This window comes from Polyodon spathula, chromosome 8 (assembly GCF_017654505.1).
Source record: "Polyodon spathula isolate WHYD16114869_AA chromosome 8, ASM1765450v1, whole genome shotgun sequence".
Lineage (NCBI taxonomy): Eukaryota > Metazoa > Chordata > Actinopteri > Acipenseriformes > Polyodontidae > Polyodon > Polyodon spathula.
In genome coordinates this window covers 48,841,211-48,862,891 of record NC_054541.1, presented here as the reverse complement: position 1 = coordinate 48,862,891, position 21,681 = coordinate 48,841,211, and the positions used below count along the sequence as shown (strand labels likewise).

The 21,681-nt window shown below is 39.5% G+C and overlaps 2 protein-coding genes across 18 annotated transcripts in view; both read right to left on the bottom strand.

Moving 5' to 3' along the window:
* The window catches only part of LOC121320100 (zinc finger protein AEBP2-like), a 63,587-nt gene extending 62,647 nt beyond the window's left edge, over positions 1 to 940 (bottom strand). For 4 of the 5 annotated variants that reach the window (XM_041258315.1, XM_041258317.1, XM_041258316.1 and 1 more), the window contains exon 1: positions 338 to 939. In XM_041258315.1, the coding sequence (XP_041114249.1) occupies positions 338 to 855 (518 nt within the window). In that variant the 5' untranslated portion in view covers positions 856 to 939. Of the gene's footprint in view, positions 1 to 337 lie in introns of all 5 variants that reach the window. The other variant, XM_041258314.1, reaches the window with a different exon arrangement.
* A 3,682-nt stretch (positions 941 to 4,622) lies between these two features.
* The window catches only part of LOC121320099 (pleckstrin homology domain-containing family A member 5-like), a 107,982-nt gene continuing 90,923 nt past the window's right edge, over positions 4,623 to 21,681 (bottom strand). For 6 of the 13 annotated variants that reach the window (XM_041258299.1, XM_041258304.1, XM_041258305.1 and 3 more), the window contains 16 exons: positions 21,102 to 21,182; positions 18,222 to 18,284; positions 17,932 to 18,012; positions 17,642 to 17,791; positions 16,766 to 16,864; positions 16,167 to 16,272; positions 14,847 to 14,884; positions 13,859 to 14,047; positions 13,206 to 13,326; positions 12,672 to 12,787; positions 11,507 to 11,716; positions 10,926 to 11,081; positions 8,734 to 8,867; positions 7,855 to 7,997; positions 6,760 to 6,864; positions 4,623 to 5,752 (listed from right to left, as the gene is read on the bottom strand). In XM_041258299.1, coding sequence (XP_041114233.1) covers positions 6,770 to 6,864; positions 7,855 to 7,997; positions 8,734 to 8,867; positions 10,926 to 11,081; positions 11,507 to 11,716; positions 12,672 to 12,787; positions 13,206 to 13,326; positions 13,859 to 14,047; positions 14,847 to 14,884; positions 16,167 to 16,272; positions 16,766 to 16,864; positions 17,642 to 17,791; positions 17,932 to 18,012; positions 18,222 to 18,284; positions 21,102 to 21,182 — 1,782 coding nt within the window. In that variant the 3' untranslated portion in view covers positions 4,623 to 5,752; positions 6,760 to 6,769. The remainder of the gene's footprint in view (positions 5,753 to 6,759; positions 6,865 to 7,854; positions 7,998 to 8,733; positions 8,868 to 10,925; positions 11,082 to 11,506; positions 11,717 to 12,671; positions 12,788 to 13,205; positions 13,327 to 13,858; positions 14,048 to 14,846; positions 14,885 to 16,166; positions 16,273 to 16,765; positions 16,865 to 17,641; positions 17,792 to 17,931; positions 18,013 to 18,221; positions 18,285 to 21,101; positions 21,183 to 21,681) is intronic. The other 7 variants (XM_041258300.1, XM_041258301.1, XM_041258303.1 and 4 more) reach the window with 3 other exon arrangements.

The window sequence follows — 21,681 nt, the reverse complement described above, 5'->3', positions numbered from 1 at the left end:
TCCCCAGATCACGGTCTTGAGACCATGATGTGTAACACAATTAACATCTACGACGGCAACGGATTTTAATCAACTTTTGTTACCCGAGTACAATGCTGGTGTTCTGGTTAGGAAAACTGAACTAACTGTTCTACACACATGTCGGGGCTTTATTTGTACCGCCTAGCAATATCTATAGTGCGTTTAATTGTTATAAAAACAGTCACGCAGTGACAGAGGTCTGGCGATGATAGCTACACACAGTATGTGGCTAGTACGAGGCGACACACGCTCACACAGTGTTACCGGCCAGTCTCGCTGTATGCGTGGCAGTGCGACAGTTTTAATCAGTACTGACCTATCCTCAGAGTCCATGCGGCTTAGGGGCTCCCCGTCCGAGGATGATATTTCCACACTGGCCCGTCTCTTGTTAGCATGCTCGCTGACTACGCCGCCCGTGGTGTTGCCCTTGTCGAGGGTGTCCTCTGCAGCTTTGCTCTTCTGATTGCAGTCTCCGGACTCGAACTCCCCGCTTTGATCCTGTTTGAGCTCTTTCTCCGGGCCGTCCCCGGTCTCGCTGCTGCTAGCCGGGCTTTGCTGCTCAGAGGTCTCCTCCTCGCCACCGGCGCTCACGCTACCTATCTCCTCCTCTTCATCCTCTTCTTCTGCAGCAGCTTTTCTGTCCCCGTCTCCCCTAACCTCTCTCTCACCCTTTCCCTCTCCTCCCTCTTCCATTTTCTCTTCGTCGCTCTGCTTCGGTTCTGGAAGCTGCAGGCCCCGCAGCTCGTCCTCGGTCTCACCTGGCGGTGGCGCCCCGTTTTCGTTGCTGGGTGAGGGGGAGTCTTGCTCAGCGCTATCGGATGAAGTGGCCGCCATCTTTTTGAAACCCGTGCGTCTCTCTTGTCTCAGTGACACACAAACAGCAGCGACAGGAGACAAGCCCGGCCGGGGAAGGGAGGAGACAAGGCCGTGACGTGCTAAGGCTGCTGCAGCGCCCCTGGAGACGCGCTGCTCGCTCATATAATAACGGGGTTATACTATCTTGCTATTTAAAATAAAAGCTTTTTTTGGCATGATTACTGAAGACTTGAACCGATATTTATACATGAATAATAATATGTATCCAAGAATGGACAGTTAGTTATTGTTAAATTGTTTTGTTTACCTCAGAGTGAATATATAAATCAGGTGCCCCCCCCCCCCCCAGAATTGTTGTATTTCCTAAAATGACCAATCGGTAAAGCAATTCTGGTCTGCTATTAAACAAATCCACTTGCTTAACACACTGACCCCCTAGTGTATGCTGTCTTTTGGGTGTCAAATATTAGCATTTCAGTGCTGTGCCAATGATAATGAACTGGGTGATACAGAATTGTTAATGTAAAAATGTGTGTGACTGTTACTCTGTTTCCTCTTTGGCCAATACTGGTCCTACAAGAACCTTGTTTCATGCTTGATGCCTCCTCAAGTTTCCAGATTTAATTAAGCCAACTCAGTCATGGGGGGGTTATTTATTAAACAACCTCTGTGAAGGGGCTTTAACTGCGTCTAATTGCCTGCCATAGACATGCTGTATGTAACTTAGTCTCGATTAGACCAAGTGCCCTTATATTTGTAAGTGCTCCAACCCTTGACTCAACACTTGCTCAGGGTCACACAATGAGTCAGTGACTGAACTGAGATTTGAACCAGGGACCTTTTGGTTATAAGCCCGTTTCTTTAACCACTGGACCACCCAGCTAGTGAAGGCATTGTAGCAGATCTACAGCACCTCCCAAGAGAGCCACACTGTCTGCAACCTCTAGAGGGCACTGCAACAACAAAATAAGTCTGTCTACATATCATTAAAGGAGACCCAGATTCAAATAACAGTTGTTTTTTTTCCCACTATTGTTTCTGTGGCGTACAAAAATTACTAAAAAGGAATGTGTTTTAAAAGACTTTGAAAGTAATGTTTTCAGCTACTGTACTCTGTTGTGACTGTATGGAACAAGCATGTTCTTTTTTAATGTGCAGTCTCCATGGTGTTTTAATGTGCAGTCTCCATGGTTGTTTTAATGTGCAGTCTCCATGGTTGTTTTAATGCGCAGTCTCCATGGTTGTTTTAATGCGCAGTCTCCATGGTTGTGCGCAGTTCCATAATGCGCAGTGTCCATGGTTGTTTTAATGCGCAGTCTCCATGGTTGTTTTAATGCGCAGTGTCCATGGTTGTTTTAATGCGCAGTCTCCATGGTTGTTTTAATGCAGTCTCCAGTGTGCAGTCCATGGTTGTTTTAATGTGCAGTCTCCATGGTTGTTTTAATGTGCAGTCTCCATGGTTGTTTTTAATGCACAGTCTCCATGGTTGTTTTAATGCACAGTCTCCATGGTTGTTTTAATGTGCAGTCTCCATGGTGTTGTTTTAATGTGCAGTCTCCATGGTTGTTTTAATGTGCAGTCTCCATGGTTGTTTTAATGTGCAGTGTCCATGGTGCTGTTTTAATGTGCAGTGTCCATGGTGCTGTTTTAATGTGCAGTGTCCATGGTGCTGTTTTAATGTGCAGTCTCCATGGTGCTGTTTTAATGTGCAGTGTCCATGGTGCTGTTTTAATGTGCAGTCTCCATGGTGCTGTTTTAATGCACAGTCTCCATGGTGCTGTTTTAATGTGCAGTCTCCATGGTTGTTTTAATGTGCAGTCTCCACAGTGCTGTTTTAATGTGCATAGGATATAGGATGGACAAAGGTCGAGACAGCGATAGGCAAGTACATAAGTTTTGAATTGGATGTGATTAGCGATAAGGAGCCAGTGGAGGGAGCGGAGCAGCGGTGTAGCGTGGGAAAACCAAGGAAGTGAAAAGACAAGACGGGCAGTTTTAGATGAGCTGGAGTGGACGGATAGCAGAGGCAGGGAGGCCGGACAGGAGGGAGTTGCAGTAGACGAGGTGAAACAGTACCAGTGCCTGAACTAGGAGCTGAGTGGAGTAGTCGGTGAGGAAAGGGCGAATTCTTCATATATGTTGCTGAGAAAGAAGCAACAGGTGTATGGCACCACCAAGACCCTGCCTAGATCAGGCCATCCCTACAAACTGGATGACCAAGCAAGAAGGAGACTGATCAGAGAGGCTTCCAAGAGTCCAATGGCAACTTTGCAAGAGCTACAGGCTTTTATCCCAAGCACTCCACAAATCTGGCCTGTATGGTAGGGTGGCAAGAAGGAAGCCCTTACTCAAGAAAGCCCACCTTGAATCCCATTTGTAGTATGCAAAAAAACACTGTAGCCATGTGGCAAAAAGTTTTGTGGTCTGACGAAACTAAAATGGAACTTTTTGGCCTAAATGCAAAGCTTTATGTTTGGCACGAACCCAACATAGCGCATCAACCAAAGAACACCATCCCTACTGATATCTAAAATGATATCTAAACCAACTGATTCACACTGCATCTCACGTTTACTGACTGTTCATGCACTTCTGAGCAAACGTCATGTGAAAGTTTCAAACATCAAAGAAGTATTCTGATTTAGCAAAGCTGCATACAAGCTTTTAGTCAATTAGGCTGACATGAATATATACTTCAGTGTGTTAATGCATGCCGCCTTTGTATTGAAGCACTTTAATGTCAGCAGATTATCTTTCAAATGCATAATCCGATTATTATTTTGGCAGCAAGTCGTGTTTTAGACAGTTTAAGTAACTGCTTATTTATGTTTTAAAGTTTTAACAAATATACAAAATCTCGTGGGAACACTTTCATTTAGGTAACCATTTTAGTGGTTACATACAGCCTATAGACATACATTTAATGGTTTTATAATAGGTGATGATAACACTGTAACAATACACTTTTGTTAAGTTTGCTACATATATCCCGTTGTATAGGGTGCTGTACTCTACAAGCAGACATCCACCTGCAGAGGTCAGAACGACAGCTTGTTTTATAACTTACAGGGTGATTAGAAAGCAAGTGGACCACCTCAGCTCACCATGCGTTGATGTGGTAAACTTACTTCCTATATGTATAGTTGATGTCCTTGACATCTGTTCATCACAACCTTCCACACGTTAGCCTTCTTATTTGTAGACTGTATTAATGTTTTAGCAGACGCCTTTATACTAGGCGACTTACAAAGACAAAGAGGTTAAGTGACTTGCTCAGGGTCACACACAGTGAGTCAGTGAGTGAGCTGGGATTTGAACCGGGGACCTCCTGGTTACAAGCCCTTTTCATTAACCACCAGCCTCCTGTTACATCAGTGATATAACCCCCTCTTTTGACACTACAGAGGCATGCTCCTGCAGCACTGATGAAAGCGTGCTAAAATGTTAACTCCAATTTGCAATGCATTGTTTGTTCTGCAGCACTCGCTTGAAACAGCCAGCACTAAAGCGTACATAAGGACCTTTTTATTTTATTGTGTTACATGTTCCCATGTGCTACATGTTCCCTCCTGCTCACATATGCAACTGAGATCGATTTACCAGTGATCCGGAGGATGATGAGAAATGTACACACGTACCTTACATAAACAGTTGTAGCAACACATGGGAACATGTAACACAATAAAATAAAAAAGTCTTTCTGTACCCGTTAAACAGTATTTATAACCCCAAACTTTAATGCTTTCTAATTCCACACACTGAGAGAATTAAGTGAAACACCCATGTAAGAACATCAACATTTATTTAACATGATATAAAACACATGGGACATGAGCACTTGCATATCAACTCTAATAAGCAGCATCTTGTAGTTGCATCACCTCTGCTCATTGTATGCTATATACACAATGAACATAATTACACAGTTTTGTTTTTTTGGTTTTTTTTTTTACACAAACAAAAAGTACTGGATTACAAAGCTGGCTTATTGCTTTTTACATGTGCTATACCTTTGTGAAAGACCAGTACTCCAGCAAGCCTGTAGTATTATTTCTTCTTTTTTTTTTTTTTTAATAAAAAACAAAAAAAATAATAACGCAGATTAAGTCATAGTAAGCAGAAACATTCACGTGTGTCAGCAACAGAGTGGCAGTTACTGGGGACAATGCTGCCGCACGTATAAATAATTACAAACGGAAATCTATCATATGGTCTCTGTAGCAGTAAAATGGCACCTTTAAAAACGTACATTTTAGAAACTTTTTTTTAATGTTTTGTACATCGAATTACTGAAGCACATGTGGCATGAGATTGATGTTAAATAACTGCACTACAGGAAAGAAGATCAGACATACAAACCATTAGAAGAATAAAAGAAGGATTTATATGCTGGAATAAAATGGGTTGCAAACTGCTTTAAAATAAAAAAAGGCATCTTAACTCAAAGATAAAATTCAGCAATCGTATCAGTATTCTCCACAAGCAGAAGTATTGTAACTGGTATGGTGGAATAAATCTTATCTACAACTGTACAGTCTTCAATCTAGATATTTAATTCAGAGCAAGCCAGTGACACCCACAAAAGAGGATGATGACAGAGGCGACGATAAAAGAACAAACCTATAAACAATAATAACAATTTGAATTAAAATAATAATAATAATAACAGTAGGGTCCTCTCGCTGCTCAGCCCAAGGATATCCTCACACTTTGAGGCCCCTTTCTTTTCACTGAAGGTCTTATTAACAGGCACAGAATCACAAAGGACCTGTTTGAAGCAACACTATCTTGTTATGGTATCTTCAAACACTAGGCTCTGGACAGTACTGTTGGTTCAGCAGGTCAGAGCCGAAAAGTTCCTTTAACCAGTGTGACAGTCCTCATGTATAGGATTGAACAGACGCCATCGCTTGAGCTATGAAAAAAAACACACACACATATATATCTGTTAATTCTCTTATGTATGATGTTTAAAAATTGACCATATATCAAACAACATCTGCAGTTTTTTTTTTTAGCCACATTCAAACTTTTCCACATGCACACCACTACTGATAACAGATTATTATTTTTTTACTATTTAAAAATGCTAGCTAAATACTTTTATGACGTAATGTGCCAATAAAACCCCCACTGTTAATATACCTGCTCTGCTGCTTTTGGTCACTGACCAATCCCAAAGTTCTCCTCAATTCATTTTTACAAATAAATATTGCACTTATTAAAATAAATAAATATTTTAATACTTTCATGTACAAGTTTTAATTCAGTTGACATTTTTCAACCTGAAAAACAAACATTTAAGAAACAAAGGTATTACATTTATGAACATCAACTATAACAAATTATTTAAAAACTACATGTACATTACATTTTTAAATACACAAGCAGCCTTACAATACAAACACACTCTCAAGTATACAACTAACATTCACACATGTATAAATCTAAACCCACAACCCATGCCCTCAGTGACAATTATTACATCATAGGAATAGTATGATAACACATATTGCAACAGTTTTTTTTCTTTTTAAGTCACTGTGGTAAACCAACAGTAATATTATATCTACGTTTGTAATTCATTTATAAATAGGCCTCACATTTTAACCCTGTAATGCCCATTGTACCGCATCTGATACATTCCTTAGCCACAACTCTATATTATATTTTAAACCCAGAATTTTTCATATGCAGTACATAGTGTGTTGCTGGACAGGAAAATAAATAAATAAATGGAATCGAGTTACATAAAGTAGCTTTTCTCATTTAAAACAAATGTTGGCCATTACTGGGTTAGGGGAGTAATTTAATGTGCCTTTATCTGTCTGGTAGAGCCTCTGCAGCTGTAATACATATAGCACTAGATGTCTGCATTCCTGAAACGTCACAGAACACTGATGAAGTTAGAAAGCCTCTTACTGTTGTGCTATTACACACACATGAAGTGGGATCCTTCTGCGAGCGGAGGGTGAGGCGGTGAAGATGGAGAGGTTGGGGACTGAGGTGGAGAGGACAGGCTTTTCACTGCGAACAACAACAGTGCAACAAAACAAATAACTAGCCAGCCTGAAATAACTGCAAAGAAATGGAGCAGCGGCAGCAGGAATGAGTTCAAAAGCATTGCAAACTCAGTGAAGTCCAAGCTCGGAAAAATGCTAAAAAGCTAGAATAAAAAAAGCACATAAGCAGCAGCAACTGAAGTACGAAACACCTGACAGAATTATCGGCTGGATTCACAGACCACTTATTTTTATAATTTGTACCATATTAGAGTACAAATCTCTCTCTGAGGGATGAATAAACCACACAGGCACTACAGGCTAGTGGTCCTTCAACCCTGTTGACCATCATTCATTTCCTCCACCTGTTGTAACAGCAGATTGTTGGGCTGGTCACCAGCAACACCAAAAAAATAAAACACTTTTTTAAAAATCTTTCTCTCCTTTTTCCCCCATCTATATGCCAGGTTAGTGAAAAGCAGGCCAACAGTTACACCTGACTGTGCCAGCATTGGTTGTCCTTTAAAGCGGGCAGCTTCAATTTCCACATTTCAATTGAATTTTGCTTTTGCCCCAACCTAAAATTATAAATTCATACTATCTGCGCTTTTTGTATATATTGGTGTGGAATAGAAGAAATGAATGGAACAGATAATTAACAGATAATTTCTTTGTAAAGAGGACACCAGCTACAGTATATAGATAATGAGAAACATGGAATTGGTTTTAGAGTTGAACTGTGATAATGGGATTGAGAGACTGTAAAACAAAATGTTAATAAAAATAACTCATCCTAAATAATGCAGATTCCTGAGGTTTGCAACCAGTTAACCCCTCCAGATCATCAAGATGTGTGAGACTATACCAATGTTCCTTTGAATTACACAGACTGCAGGATAACATTATCTGGTGATGCATCACAACAATGTAGGTGCAGTTATCATCAGGTATTATTGGATACTGCCATGTTCAAGCAGACCTGGAGAGCTCATTAAATAACTTCAATCTCCCTTACCCGCTACAAGCTTGCTTCTTTTGGAAGCCTCTGCAGCGAGTTCGTAAGAAATGTTCAGAATCTTCTCTTGCTCTTGAGCATTGGCTTCCTCTTCTGTGTGGTCCTCGGTCTTGTGGTTGACCACAGCCACAGCATTTTGCATACTGAAAAGATACAGGGTAAAATAAAAAAAAATAAAAATAACACAACGAGAAAGGAAATCAATGGGAAGAAAATAAAAGATAATCTCATGGGTGAATTTACAAGATAAGAGCAAGGATAAAGAAAGAATGCTACACTGAATCAAGACATCAACCGCACTAGTATTGCTATATGAAGATCTATATTTGTCTTATTACAGAATATTGTACTCTGTGGTCCAAATAATCACTTTTATTTAAAACGATCAGCTTGCAGCTTAAATGCAATCTGCAGATACGATCACCTTTGCATTTGGGTGTAGTATTATTCCACAAATCACCACTTGTATAGCACACAGGGTATAAGCTCCACCTCCAAAACAGAAGGGGTTAATTTGATATTAGAGCACTAAAATGTAGAAACTTAATTAAAACTTTTCACTGGAGAATGAATGAATGAATGAATGTCTCCACGTTATGCTAATTATAATGAACTATCATTTTTTCACCATGTGCTTACTCATAGAACATACTTAAGCGTAAGAAGTCCTAGGAAATTTAATCAAAAATAGGTAATTTAATCATTGTTCCAGCAGACGTTACAAAGGCAGTTAGGATAATTATTGTCTCCTTCCATTTCAAGTTGACATGCTTGGTTAAACAAAACTGCAGCCTGGGCTTTGTGTTAAATATGGCTCTGCAAACCGCAACCCATATTGTCCCTGTCTGTAGATTTGTTTGCCGCTGTTCTTTCCTCTACCTGTTTTTGGCGAGGATTGCTTTTATTCTGTCAACTTTCTTCTGCTTGTCCGCTGATTCCTCCGGGCTTAGCACTTCCTCAGGATCAGACTCAATGTACCTCTCTGGAATCAGAACCTTCCCTGGGGTAAATAACTGGAACAGCAACCAAATAACAGCGTTAACACCCAAGAACTTAAAAGACCTTGTTGAAGTCACATCTACCTCACTCACAACAAGATAAAACACTGTCTACAGATGACCAAAAAAGTATCAGGATTTAAGAGTCTGTGGAAGGCTAGTCTAAAGTCCAGCAGCACAGCAGTGTGACGCCATAACATTGCTAACACACTGGTGTGTTTTAAACACACTGCGCACTGTTAAACCAGCAGGACACACTGGTGGACTTATAAAAATGGGCCAAATTTCATAGTTGAGTAAAAAGCCACCATGACCTTGAATATCCAATTGAAAGAGTGGCTAAGAACATAACACACAAATGATTAAAATCACTGAAAGGCCACAGATCTCTGCTGTGCCTTTCATAATCTGTTACACTAAAGCGTCTGCCTTGAAGCTAACATGGCAAGTGAGCCGTTTATAAATATGCACCACGTGCTGGGTTAATTACTCAAGACTCTAGCAAATGGATGTTGATTATTTGCTTTACTAGAACGTGGGACTGAATTAAAAAGGATCTAATCACTTGCAAATAAAGCAGTTTATCACCACTTCCACTGTTTAAACACGCTAGACATCTAGGAGTGGAATAGTCCTCCGAGCTCTAACATTCCTGTCCTCCCCACTTACAGGGGAAAGGTAATTGACTAATCTTCTATTCTATAGTTTTGGTACAGCGAGGCGAGTGCGATGCAACATCGATAATGGATAATTGCAAAGCATATGACATGGTTTATTTAGATTTCCAGAAAGCTTTTGACAAAGTCCCGCACAAAAGATTAATTCTCAAACTGAACGCAGTTGGGATTCAAGGAAACACATGTACATGGATTAGGGAGTGGTTAACATGTAGAAAACAGAAAGTACTGATTAGAGGAAAAACCTCAGAATGGAGTGTGGTGACCAGCGGTGTACCACAGGGATCAGTATTAGGTCCTCTGCTATTCCTAATCTACATTAATGATTTAGATTCTGGTATAGTAAGCAAACTTGTTAAATTTGCAGACGACACAAAAGTAGGAGGAGTGGCAAACACTGTTGCAGCAGCAAAGGTCATTCAAAATGATCTAGACAAGATTCAGAACTGGGCAGATACATGGCAAATGACATTTAATAGAGAAAAGTGTAAGGTACTGCACGCAGGAAATAAAAATGTACATTATAAATATCATATGGGAGATATTGAAATTGGAGAAGGAATCTATGAAAAAGACCTAGGAGTTTTTGTTGACTCAGAAATGTCTTCATCTAGGCAATGTGGGGAAGCTATAAAAAAGGCTAACAAGATACTCGGATACATTGTGAAAAGTGTTGAATTTAAATCAAGGGAAGTAATGTTAAAACTGTACAATGCACTTGTAAGACCTCATCTTGAATATTGTGTGCAGTTCTGGTCACCTCGCTATAAAAAAGATATTGCTGCTCTAGAAAGAGTGCAAAGAAGAGCGACCAGAATTATTCCGGGCTTAAAAGGCATGTCATATGCAGACAGGCTAAAAGAATTGAATCTGTTCAGTCTTGAACAAAGAAGACTACGTGGCGACCTAATTCAAGCATTCAAAATTCTAAAAGGTATTGACAGTGTCGACGCAAGGGACTTTTTCAGCCTGAAAAAAGAAACAAGGACCAGGGGTCACAAATGGAGTTTAGAAAAAGGGGCATTCAGAACAGAAAATAGGAGACACTTTTTTACACAGAGAATTGTGAGGGTCTGGAATCAACTCCCCAGTAATGTTGTTGAAGCTGACACCCTGGGATCCTTCAAGAAGCTGCTTGATGAGATTTTGGGATCAATAAGCTACTAACAACCAAACGAGCAAGATGGGCCGAATGGCCTCCTCTCGTTTGTAAACTTTCTTATGTTCTTATGTTCTTATGTTCTTATGTTTGTGGCCCTATCGAGTCACCATCCCCACATCATACAGTACCCTTCCTTACATGATATTCACTGGAGGTCTCCTGCACCATTGAGCAGTGGCCTCCTCTCAGTGCTTTTGTAGGATATATTAAATCAGTGGTAATCTGTTTTGATACCTCTTTGTCAACACTGCGCTCTCCAGGCTGACCAGCCCCTTTTAGCCTCGCGATTTCTTGAGCAGGAGTTTCGTGGTTCCTCTCCAAACCATCACCCTGAAGAGAAGCCTCCAATTCTTCAATATTGCTGGACATCGCGTCTTCCATTTTGCAAAGCTGAAAACAAACCATTTTTAAAAACTTGCACTCCAGTACTTTTAATAAATGAGGAGACTGCATGGATGTGTTCTGCACAAGCCTGATCACATACTCTTCTTGCTACACTTCTTTACATTCCTTTCACTAACCTCTTCAACTAAATCCATCGACTGGATTCTCAACTGGGCTTTAGACCAAGAACTGTGCTGTTTCAGACTACCTCTCAAGTGCATTTCAACTACCTTTAAAACGCAACCCACTAACATTTTCATACTACCCTTTAAAAACATAGCTCACTGGGAAAAAAAAAAAAAAAAAAAAGTGTCCTATGCTTAAAGAATACATCACAGGTCTCAACGATTGATCAGAAAGGACTACACTGTAACTTCCTTGCTTTTGAAAACTTCAGGGTACCTCTCTTCCCCCCACCCCCCACTAAATACCTGGGCTGATTTGAAAGGGTTTTCTTTGTAAAACGAGGGGCTCCTGGACGGTAAGTTTTCATGACTGCCAATGATGTTTAACCCTTTCTTCTTCTCTCTGAGTGATGCCTGCTGGTGCCGCTTCATTCTCTCCATCTGCTCCTCCACACTCATTCTGGGACGGGAGCTCTCCGTCAGACAGAGCTGTTCCACTGCACTCCTGGGCCGCTCCTGAGGGAACAGTGCAGCATTGTGGGGTATTCAAAAAAGTGCTTAACGGCAGTTTTTATTGATCTGATTGTAACTGTTGCTACAGTTAGTATAAAGTATCCTGTTTATAGAACAACTACAGTGTATGGAAAATAAAAGTATGTTTAAACAATCAATAAAACAACTGCATTTGGGGAATTACTTTTTTTGTATAAAGCTATACATTTGCTTAGCAACGCAGCATGATTTGTAAGTGTGTCTCTCTTGGAAGGTCATCTTTCAACACTTGTAGAATACAGGTTTATCCCTATACAGGTTGTTCTAGTTCTGTAAAGTTTTACAGTGATGTGACAGATGGAATGCCCTGGTTACTGTACAGCCAATCTCTGCAGCACACACAGTTAGCAGTGGGTGTGTAAGCACTAAAATACCCCCTAGAACACAGCAACCGGACACACAAATCAGGTGGAAAATAATTTGCTCCATTTGAGAAATGTGCTCAGTAAAGTTGTTGTCAAATAAATAAAACCTGATATCCAAGTCCACATGTGCTGTAGGTATCTCTGTCTTTTCAGTCATGCTTATGCTGTTAAGGTATTTTCAGTTTTATCTGGGAAGGACACGTGTGGTTTTGTACAGTGTCTTCTTGTACACAGCAACACAAGTACTCCTGAGTGTGAAATGCAGTGCTCTGATTGGCCAAAAGGGTCCACATGCAGCAGCACAACTGAATGCACTTTTGTTTGTGCATTTATGGTGTGTGTACGTGTACAGGCATGGAAAGAAGACTCCAGCTGCATAGCAGTTCGATCCAGACACCTGTGCTTATCACCAATACACTGAGGCTAATCAACGTTGTATTAAAACCTGCAATGGGTGAAACTGCTATGCAATAGGAGTCCCAAGTATAGGTGCTGTAATAAATAAATAAACAAACAAACAAAAAAAACAAAAAAAGAATGAAATATAAGCTTGCCATTCTTGTATCCAACTTTTTAGTTTTTCTCAAGGTGACATAAGATGCTATTGTTGAGGATTGAGGCGTTGGTGGCTTTGTTCTAGGAGACACGACACCCACTGGATAGGAACTACCTGGAAAGAAAAAAGAAAGAAAATACATACATGGTCAATACCTTGCAGAAAAGAACACAAAGTACATAATACTGAAATAGTAAATAATAAATCTTAATAATAATAAACTAATCTGTGCTGCCTTTGGGATAACGTTACATCACCCCTAATTACAAAATGCATGCACACTCAGTAATGAGGCAGGGCGGTCTTAAGTGCTTTTAAAATGATGGGATATGTAAATAACTAGTGTATTGCATTTTTTTTTTTTATTAGTTTTAAATTCATCTCCCTGGGAAAGAGACAAGTCAATTAACTAATTAATTTCTCTTCTTTTCAGGAGCGTTTTTGCATTTTTTATTTTTAATTTTATTTTAACTGAGTTTGAGGTAACGAATCAAGGATTCTACCAGCGCAGTGAAGCCTGCAATCCACTAACCTTTCACACTGGAGCTCTCTTTCTCTGCTGCCGTGTCAGTTTTTTCCTCCCCATTCGATTCATCAACCTCTGCCACTGTAGTCAGCTCGGGCTCACTCTTGTACAGCCTATAGTCCGGCCCCTACAGGTGCACAAAACAGTATTAACGAAAGAAAAACATCATGTAATGATTAAAGAAATCGCTTCACATACTTCTGCTGTTTTACATTTGAGTTCACAAAATGATTTTCAAAAGCACTGTCTGGTTTTCTTTTTGCATTATCCAGGATGGATCCCTTTTCAAATAATTAAAAGGGTTGACATCCCGCTTGTAAAATAATAAGGAGGTTCCACAGCCTAGATTAGAAAGTCAGCATAATTTGTATGAAGCGAAGTGTAAAAGCAGATTTCATGATATAATGCACACAAAGACCCATTATGAAAACACAAATTAAAAATGTAATTGCAAAAAAAATAAAAAACAAAAAGCACATTCAAATTTGGAGTGCATGGGGAATGCAACGAAAAACGGCATGGATGTGAAGAATAAATAAATTAATAAAATAATATTCCGTCAACTAAAACAAATTGTTGTGAATTTGAAAACGCGGCAAATAAACTGTGCAGGGAGGTAGGGAAGCGTAATGTTCGTAGTGGCGGTGACAGCCACTTACGCTGTGTGCTCCGTTTCTCTGGCATCCTTGCACATGGTATGTCTTCCTGTCCTCTAGCCGGTGAACCGGCCCCCGGCTAACATGCAGCTGCCGGCTGCTGTCACTGGGCAAAGGAGGCACTATAGGGGGCCGGTGGGTAAGATCATAGGACTGGGGGAGAGGAGGCCGTGGAGGGACAGTCTCCTCTTCCTGGAGAGTACAGAAAGGTCAGCACAGGATGGCTCCAATTCTGGAATGACTGGCATGTGGACGCGTGCCAGGACGGTTACATCATTCTGAATTGTGACTCGTCCCCCCGCATTTTGTTATGTTTTAAAAAAGACAATTACAACATATGGCCACCAGAGGGTGTCATTTAATGTAACCAACTGATCACACACACATCTGCATTCCTATATTTGTGGAGTCTTCTCATTGACTAACTATTTTTAATTACCTTCCTAACTTTTTTTTTTTTTTTTTTTTTTTTAAGGCATATTTATTTAGAACATAAAGTCTACAAAATGAGAGGAGGCAATTCGGCCCATCTTGCTTGTTTGGTTTTTAGTAGCTTATTAAAAATGTGTTTTACAAAGTAGGGATGTCCCCACATCATTGTTTCAGGAGTTACTGTCTTTGTGGGGACATTTCTCAAATATTGTCTGACATTGATAGTAATACCTGCCCCCCAATAAAGGAGAAGTAAGTAAAATCACAATATTGTTATTTTTTGGTTTGTTCGATATCTTTTGTAGGTCACGTTGAATTTTGCTGCAACAAATTATCATTAGGTGGCGGTAACATTTTAATTGAGTTTACTTATTTATTGACTTTTTGGAAAGGTAAAGCCCTTTCCTTACTTCTAATACATACTGCTTCAGAAAGATGGATTTCAGTACAGGCAAGGTTAATACAGTATGTATAACTTGCTATATGAGCAAAAGGTCAAATGAACTATATTTACAACCAACACCAAAACCAGCAAATAAAAGTACTTGAAGTCACTCACCTCACTTTTGTGCTTATCAGATATTGGTTTAGAGAAGCCTAAAATAATAATACAGAAGGAAATGAAAACCAGGTTAGTACTTTTATTATTGTTACTATTACAGAAACAAATTCATTGTTGTATGGGAACTGGAATTTAGTTTCATCACACACACACCTATATCACAGCCTATATCCTTGTTTAAACAGTTATTTTCATTAGTTTGAAATTGAAAGATTATTGGAATGCAACATCTTGTTAAATCTAGAACAAAAATTAAACTGTAAAATAAGGAGAAAACAGACTGTGTAGAAACAATGAAGAACACTGAGCAATTCAGTCATTGCAGAAGATTCACGTTGAGATGCCACGGAGCAATTCAGTCATTGCAGAAGATTCACATTGAGATGCCACGGAGCAATTCAGTCATTGCAGAAGATTCACATTGAGATGCCACGGAGCAATTCAGTCATTGCAGAAGATTCACGTTGAGATGCCACGGAGCAATTCAGTCATTGCAGAAGATTCACGTTGAGATGCGACGGAGCAATTCAGTCATTGCAGAAGATTCACGTTGAGATGCGACGGAGCAATTCAGTCACTGCAGAAGATTCACGTTGAGATGCGACGGAGCAATTCAGTCATTGCAGAAGATTCACGTTGAGATGCCACGGAGATGATTCACGTTGAGATGCCACGGAGCAATTCAGTCATTGCAGAAGATTCACATTGAGATGCCACGGAGCAATTCAGTCATTGCAGAAGATTCACATTGAGATGCCACGGAGCAATTCAGTCATTGCAGAAGATTCACATTGAGATGCCACGGAGCAATTCAGTCATTGCAGAAGATTCACGTTGAGATGCCACGGAGCAATTCAGTCATTGCAGAAGATTCACGTTGAGATGCCACGGAGCAATTCAGTCATTGCAGAAGATTCACGTTGAGACGCCACAGAGCAATTCAGTCATTGCAGAAGATTCACGTTGAGATGCCACAGAGCAATTCAGTCATTGCAGAAGATTCACATTGAGATGCCACAGAGCAATTCAGTCATTGCAGAAGATTCACATTGAGATGCCACAGAGCAATTCCGTCATTGCAGAAGATTCACGTTGAGATGCTTGCTGTGAAGACAACTTTTAACCACTTCACAATAAGACTGCGTGTGTAGCACTGAAACCCAAACCAGACGGGAATGGGAATTTGGAAAGCAAGCAAAAAAGAAACCAGCTCCATTCAAGTGTCATGTTGTGTTTAGGGAAGATGCAGAACTGGACCAGGATCACTTTAGCTACAGTCAGATTGCAACAAAGTAGGCATTATAAAACCTTACTGACCTGTATCTTCTGAATTTCTTTGCGGCCTGTTTTTAGCAAGTGCTTCTATGACATCCTGTATTCTCCATAGCTCTTTCTGAATGTTAGCGTGATGTAGACTGGAGGACTGTGGATGAAACAAAACACACTGTTAAAATAGGTGCCTGCCCAGATAATGAGTTTCATAGTGAGGAATTTCACAGAAAACGAATAGGACTGCATTATCCTCTTATTGTTTAATATACATTACTAGTCTACTAAAACCAGCGTATAGAATAGTTCCCATTGCAAAGTAGTTTGAGCCATTCCAGGTTTTCCCGTGAGGACTGTATGTAAGTTACTGTTGCTGGCCTTGTCCAGTGAAGCTCAGGTGTATCTAATCAAGCTCATAGTAAAATACAAGCAATGGAAGTGCCAATGGATTTGAAATGCTCAGAATGCATTTGTTTAAGGTTTACTTATGTACGAAATATACAAACATAGGGATGCTTATCAGTGTATTCATAGCACACGGTTTACATTTAATTTAGATGTGATATTTTCTGTGTGTTGTATTCAAACGAGCTATTATTATTATTATTATTATTATACAGAATGCCTGCATCAGTAAGGAACAGTACCTGATCTCCCAGTTTCTCCAGTTGTTCCTGAAGATTGTTCTTTGCCAAAGTTACGTCAGACTCTAACCTGTCATACTCCATCCAAGATCTTTCAAGTTCCTAAGGGGAACAAATTGTATTGGGTTAAAAAAATGCATTTAATATGCGATTATCACGACTGTTATAAAAATGCAAACCCCCTAGTGGTAAAAGCAACTACCTTAAGATGTCATTTCAATTTCTATTTCACATTTCCTGTTTGAATCATTCCGCGTGGTCACGTGATTTGAAGCCCAGAGCCACTCACTAGTATAACAAACACACAATGAATAGGAAGGGGGGAAAAAAAACCCCCAAAAAACACACTATTAAAATGACATTTGAAGGTACTTGCTCATTAAGATAGGCATTGTGAAATGTATGTTCCAGTACCTATTTTAACTTGTATGCTGTCAACTGTGGCCAGTTACACTATTACAGAGCCATTAGTTATTAGAAAAAAAGATGAGAAGAACAAAGAGTCCAGATCAAAGAACAGAAACTAGTTTCCATTCACCAGGCTTCTAACTGCATTGTCTTTGAACTTAAAAAAAACAAAGACCTCTAAAACTGAACATGAAAATGGAGATCCGAATACAAAAAGAGTCTTGGTACCACAACGGAACAAATTTTTAAAAGCAAAACAATGATCTCAAAAACCCTACTGATCCAAATCGAGCATGCTTTACTAGCATAACATGCATTTCTGTAGCAAAAAAATGGCTCCATGCTCTCTAATACCGTAGACATTCGCAGGACTTTTGATGTTTTAGACACGTGCTGCATTACACCGTATTGAAGTTGAGAATGTATTCATTTGTTAATTTCTCGTGCCCCAAGAGATGGCCTGTAACTCACTGCGTTGGCTCGGGACCGCTCTCGACAAGTGCTGAGCAAACCGTTCTGCAGGACGTCCCTTTGTTGGATCACGCCCTGTATTGCTGCAGGGTTATCAGCATTCATCTCGATCTCCTGACTGGCTGACAGCAATGCCTGCTCAAGAGTGTGCTGTGGCAAACAAAACACACACACACCCCCCAAAAGCCGTTAGATACTGTGCGCATTCTGCCGATTTTCTCCTTGCATTAACTGCTCTGTGTTTTTAATAAGAGGCCAGGTTTCGTTTTTTGACGATGTTTTCAGTGTACCTTTTCTCTGTGAAGCTGCTGCAGTTTCTCTTCCTGTGTCCGAACCAGCTTATCTTGCTCGCACAATCTGCTAAGCTTAGCCTGAATTAAAGAAAAAGGAAAGGGAAAAGGATGCTTTTATTAGGGTTAATGGAAAATGCTTTATTTTTTATTTTTATTTTTTTTAATTTATTTTACCACTCTGCACCTTAAGGCTATAAAATACAAATTTTGTAACAGCTACAACCAATACATCATTATCCATAAAACAAAACAATCATGTCTTGTTTTTAAGCACAACACGTACGTACATCAATGTTGAGCTCTTCCGTCCTGTAGTTGTAGGCTGGATCCCTAAATTCACCATGGGAAATCTATATATAAAATAAATAAACAAACAAATAAATAAATAATAAAGTACAAGATCCACGATAGTAAAATGCACTACAAAACAAAGCAACAGGTACATACAGTACACAGACACTGTAAAGTAAACCCTGCCATAAGATCAGATGCCATAAGATTAGGATTTTGCTAACACTTAAAAAAAAAAAAAAAAAAAAAAAAAAAAAACAACACACTATTTGGGCACCTGCAAAACGACAATAAAACTACTTTTCAAAAGCTGCACTTCCCAGTCCCGTGAGTTTTAACAAATGAGGTGAATTTAGGATGATCTCAAACAGATTAGCTTGATGTAATTTTCCAAGCCAGCTGGTCGAAAGGGATCAGAAAAGATACTATGCCAATGCATCAGCGCAGCACTCTTTTCTGCCGATAGAAGAGGCTACAGCTTGGCTATTCTATTCCTGCAGGTTCCCAGCAGGTATCTAACAAATATTTGCTGTTTGTAGATTGATTGGATAAAAACAAGCAAACAACGGTCCATCATTTACAAGGTACCTTGCATTTCAAAGATCTGTTTGACAGTAACCTGGACGGACATGATGAGTGATTCAGCGCATTGCATTAGAGTTGTGCCTTTAGGGAACCCTCATAAACTGCTCGCAAAACAAGCTTGACAATCCCCTGCGACTCTAAATCTGCAATAGCCATATACAATTAACATTGTAAAGGACATACGTGATGAAATGAAAACTACAACTTGGTTTTTACCAGACTGTTTGATTAAATAACTGTCTCAAGTAGGTTATTGTTGATGCACATATTTTAATCATGGGAAACATTATGAACATTAATAAATCAGCTGCTAGTGTTATAATATAACCAATTAATCCCAGCATATGTCAACTAAGCCATAGGAGGAGCATCTTTTGACAGGTTTACACAGAAACACAGAACGCCTTCTCTTTAATACAAAGTATGTTGTTTTTACCAAGATAATAAAAAGCTGCTCTTTAGTACCGTTCAGTCTCAAAATGATCTTCACGCTCACCATCATTTATGACATGCATTACTTTATTACAGTGTTTCACCAATGTAGTGTGTGACTTCCTATATCATTGTACAGAACAGACTGACCAAGCACAAAAATGTGCCAAAAAATATCAACTCTTCCATCTAAAGATTAATTTGCTCATGACAAATCTCTGTAGCCTGGACACCCTGTCTAATTTACTGAAGTCCCTACATCTGCTGTTTCTCAATAAAATGATGGCATTCTGAACACGTGAATTTCAGATCTGTCATCTAACCATAATCTATTCCGTACCACCTTTGAACACTTAAGTCAACCACGTCCTTTGATGTCCATTTTCATACTGTATGTAATATAGCTTTCAAATCTCACGACCTGCTTCAAATCAATTTAAGATGACCTGTACAAATGATAATTCTTTAACAGTACACATATACACTCACAATAAAACACACATACCTTTAGGCATGCCACCGCCACATAAAAAGCATGCAGACATGCTGGTGAACACTTCCAGAAGGGTTAATAAAAAATAAAGTGGATGCATGAACAAACAGCAGCACTTTTACACCCAGGGTAGACAAAAGTGGCAAAATCAGATGAACACTTATTGCAGCTGGAACCTTTCATTACATTTTGAACACAGAGCGGAGCAGCAGGCCGCTTTACTTACCTTTCTGGTGAATTGGATTCTTACACTTTACTAGAAGTTGGACTCACAACGATCAATGTAAAAACATGAAAGTACTACATACACACTTTTGAAATCCTGCAATGCTTTAAGATTTGAGTTGTAAACCCCACAATATCACTTTAGTGTTCTCATTATATTCAGTTGTACAGAACGGTGTAGAGTTTTAAGATGACACCAATAGTAAAACTATGAATCCTGTTGCAATCGTTTTTACTATGGGAGTCTTCCAAAATATAATCTACTAAATCTGCATCTAACAAAGTCTGCTCTCTGAAACTAATCAAGTTCATAGTGCAATATCAGCTAGGACGGAGCTGGTTTGGCTCTAACGCTCCCGGGGTGGGGATGGGGAAACTGGCAGGGACTCCTCCTCCTCCTCCTCCTCATCGCACAACAGCAAACCCTACTGGACAGACACAACGAGCACTTTCATTAGCCTGCCCACCTCTGCTCTGGATAGCTCGGTGTAAAAGTGAAACTGATCTTGAGTAGGATATACCCAGGAGTTATGCGATAGTAACCACGATCCATTGCCCAGCTGACTTTCCAAACGCTGTGTCTCCCCAGTCACATGATTGTGACTTGCAGAATATACTGTACCAAATTAAATGTGTTAGCTTATTTAATACCATGTTATCATTTCGTTGGACACCAATAAATCTGTTGATTTTCTGATGTATAATATAAATAGTTCTTGCTTTCAATGCAAAATCTATAATTATTTCTTAACTGCTTAATTTTCTTTATGTTGTTCAACAATCTCAGTAAGTCCTTGTTGTTCATATTAAAATTATCAGAAGAGCTTTGTAACTGTACAGTACAATTTTGGCACAATACAAACAAGAACTCCCACTTTAATAGTTCAGACCTCAATACCCTATGAAAAGAACACCACCAAACACAGTGAAGGGACGCTGCTCCACAAAGTAGCACACATCATTAGCCATGCCAACATTGTTCCAACCTTCCACAAAAGCAATGAGTGAGGTGTGCTTTAGAACAGACAACACAAGAGAAATGTTATGAGTAGGCTGGGAGTAAAACTGAAGGTTGCCAATAAATAAAAGGACTTCTGGGTAAATGACAAAGCAAAAGCCATTCATTTTTCCAAGACCTTACTTGCTGGTACAGTTGTGGCCTTGGCGCGGAGTTCTCAATCAGAGTGTGAACCATGACGATTAAAGGTTCATTCTCTTTCATCTATTTCAAATCAGGAGGAGCATACAGCAAACATCAGTTTACAGCACAGCTAGATTTGAAAGACAACACTGTAAATAAGCTTCTGCTTTAATTCAAGCTTTGCAACGTGTAAACAGAAGCAAACCGTCACAGAACAATGTTATCTGAAATAAGAAATGTAAATCTGAATGTGCACTTGAATAAATGCTACAACATCATCATTATTACCACCCTCCTCCTGATCATCACGTACTGCAGGAGAGAGACACACCTGGGAGTTTACTGCATGTGTCTGAGACAGAAGATGCTCTAAGTGACACTTCCAATGCAAGGCTCGTCAAGTTCCGAAAGCTCCTTGGGTCTTTCGTTACGGAATAATTAAAATGACTGAGAAATTTAATACAAAAGGGAACCACATTTCTGTCTCAATCCAAAGGCTTACATTATGGTTTTTTATGGGTTTTTTTTACATTTAAAATGGATAATATACTAATTAAGTGTTTTTTCTATAATCACTGAG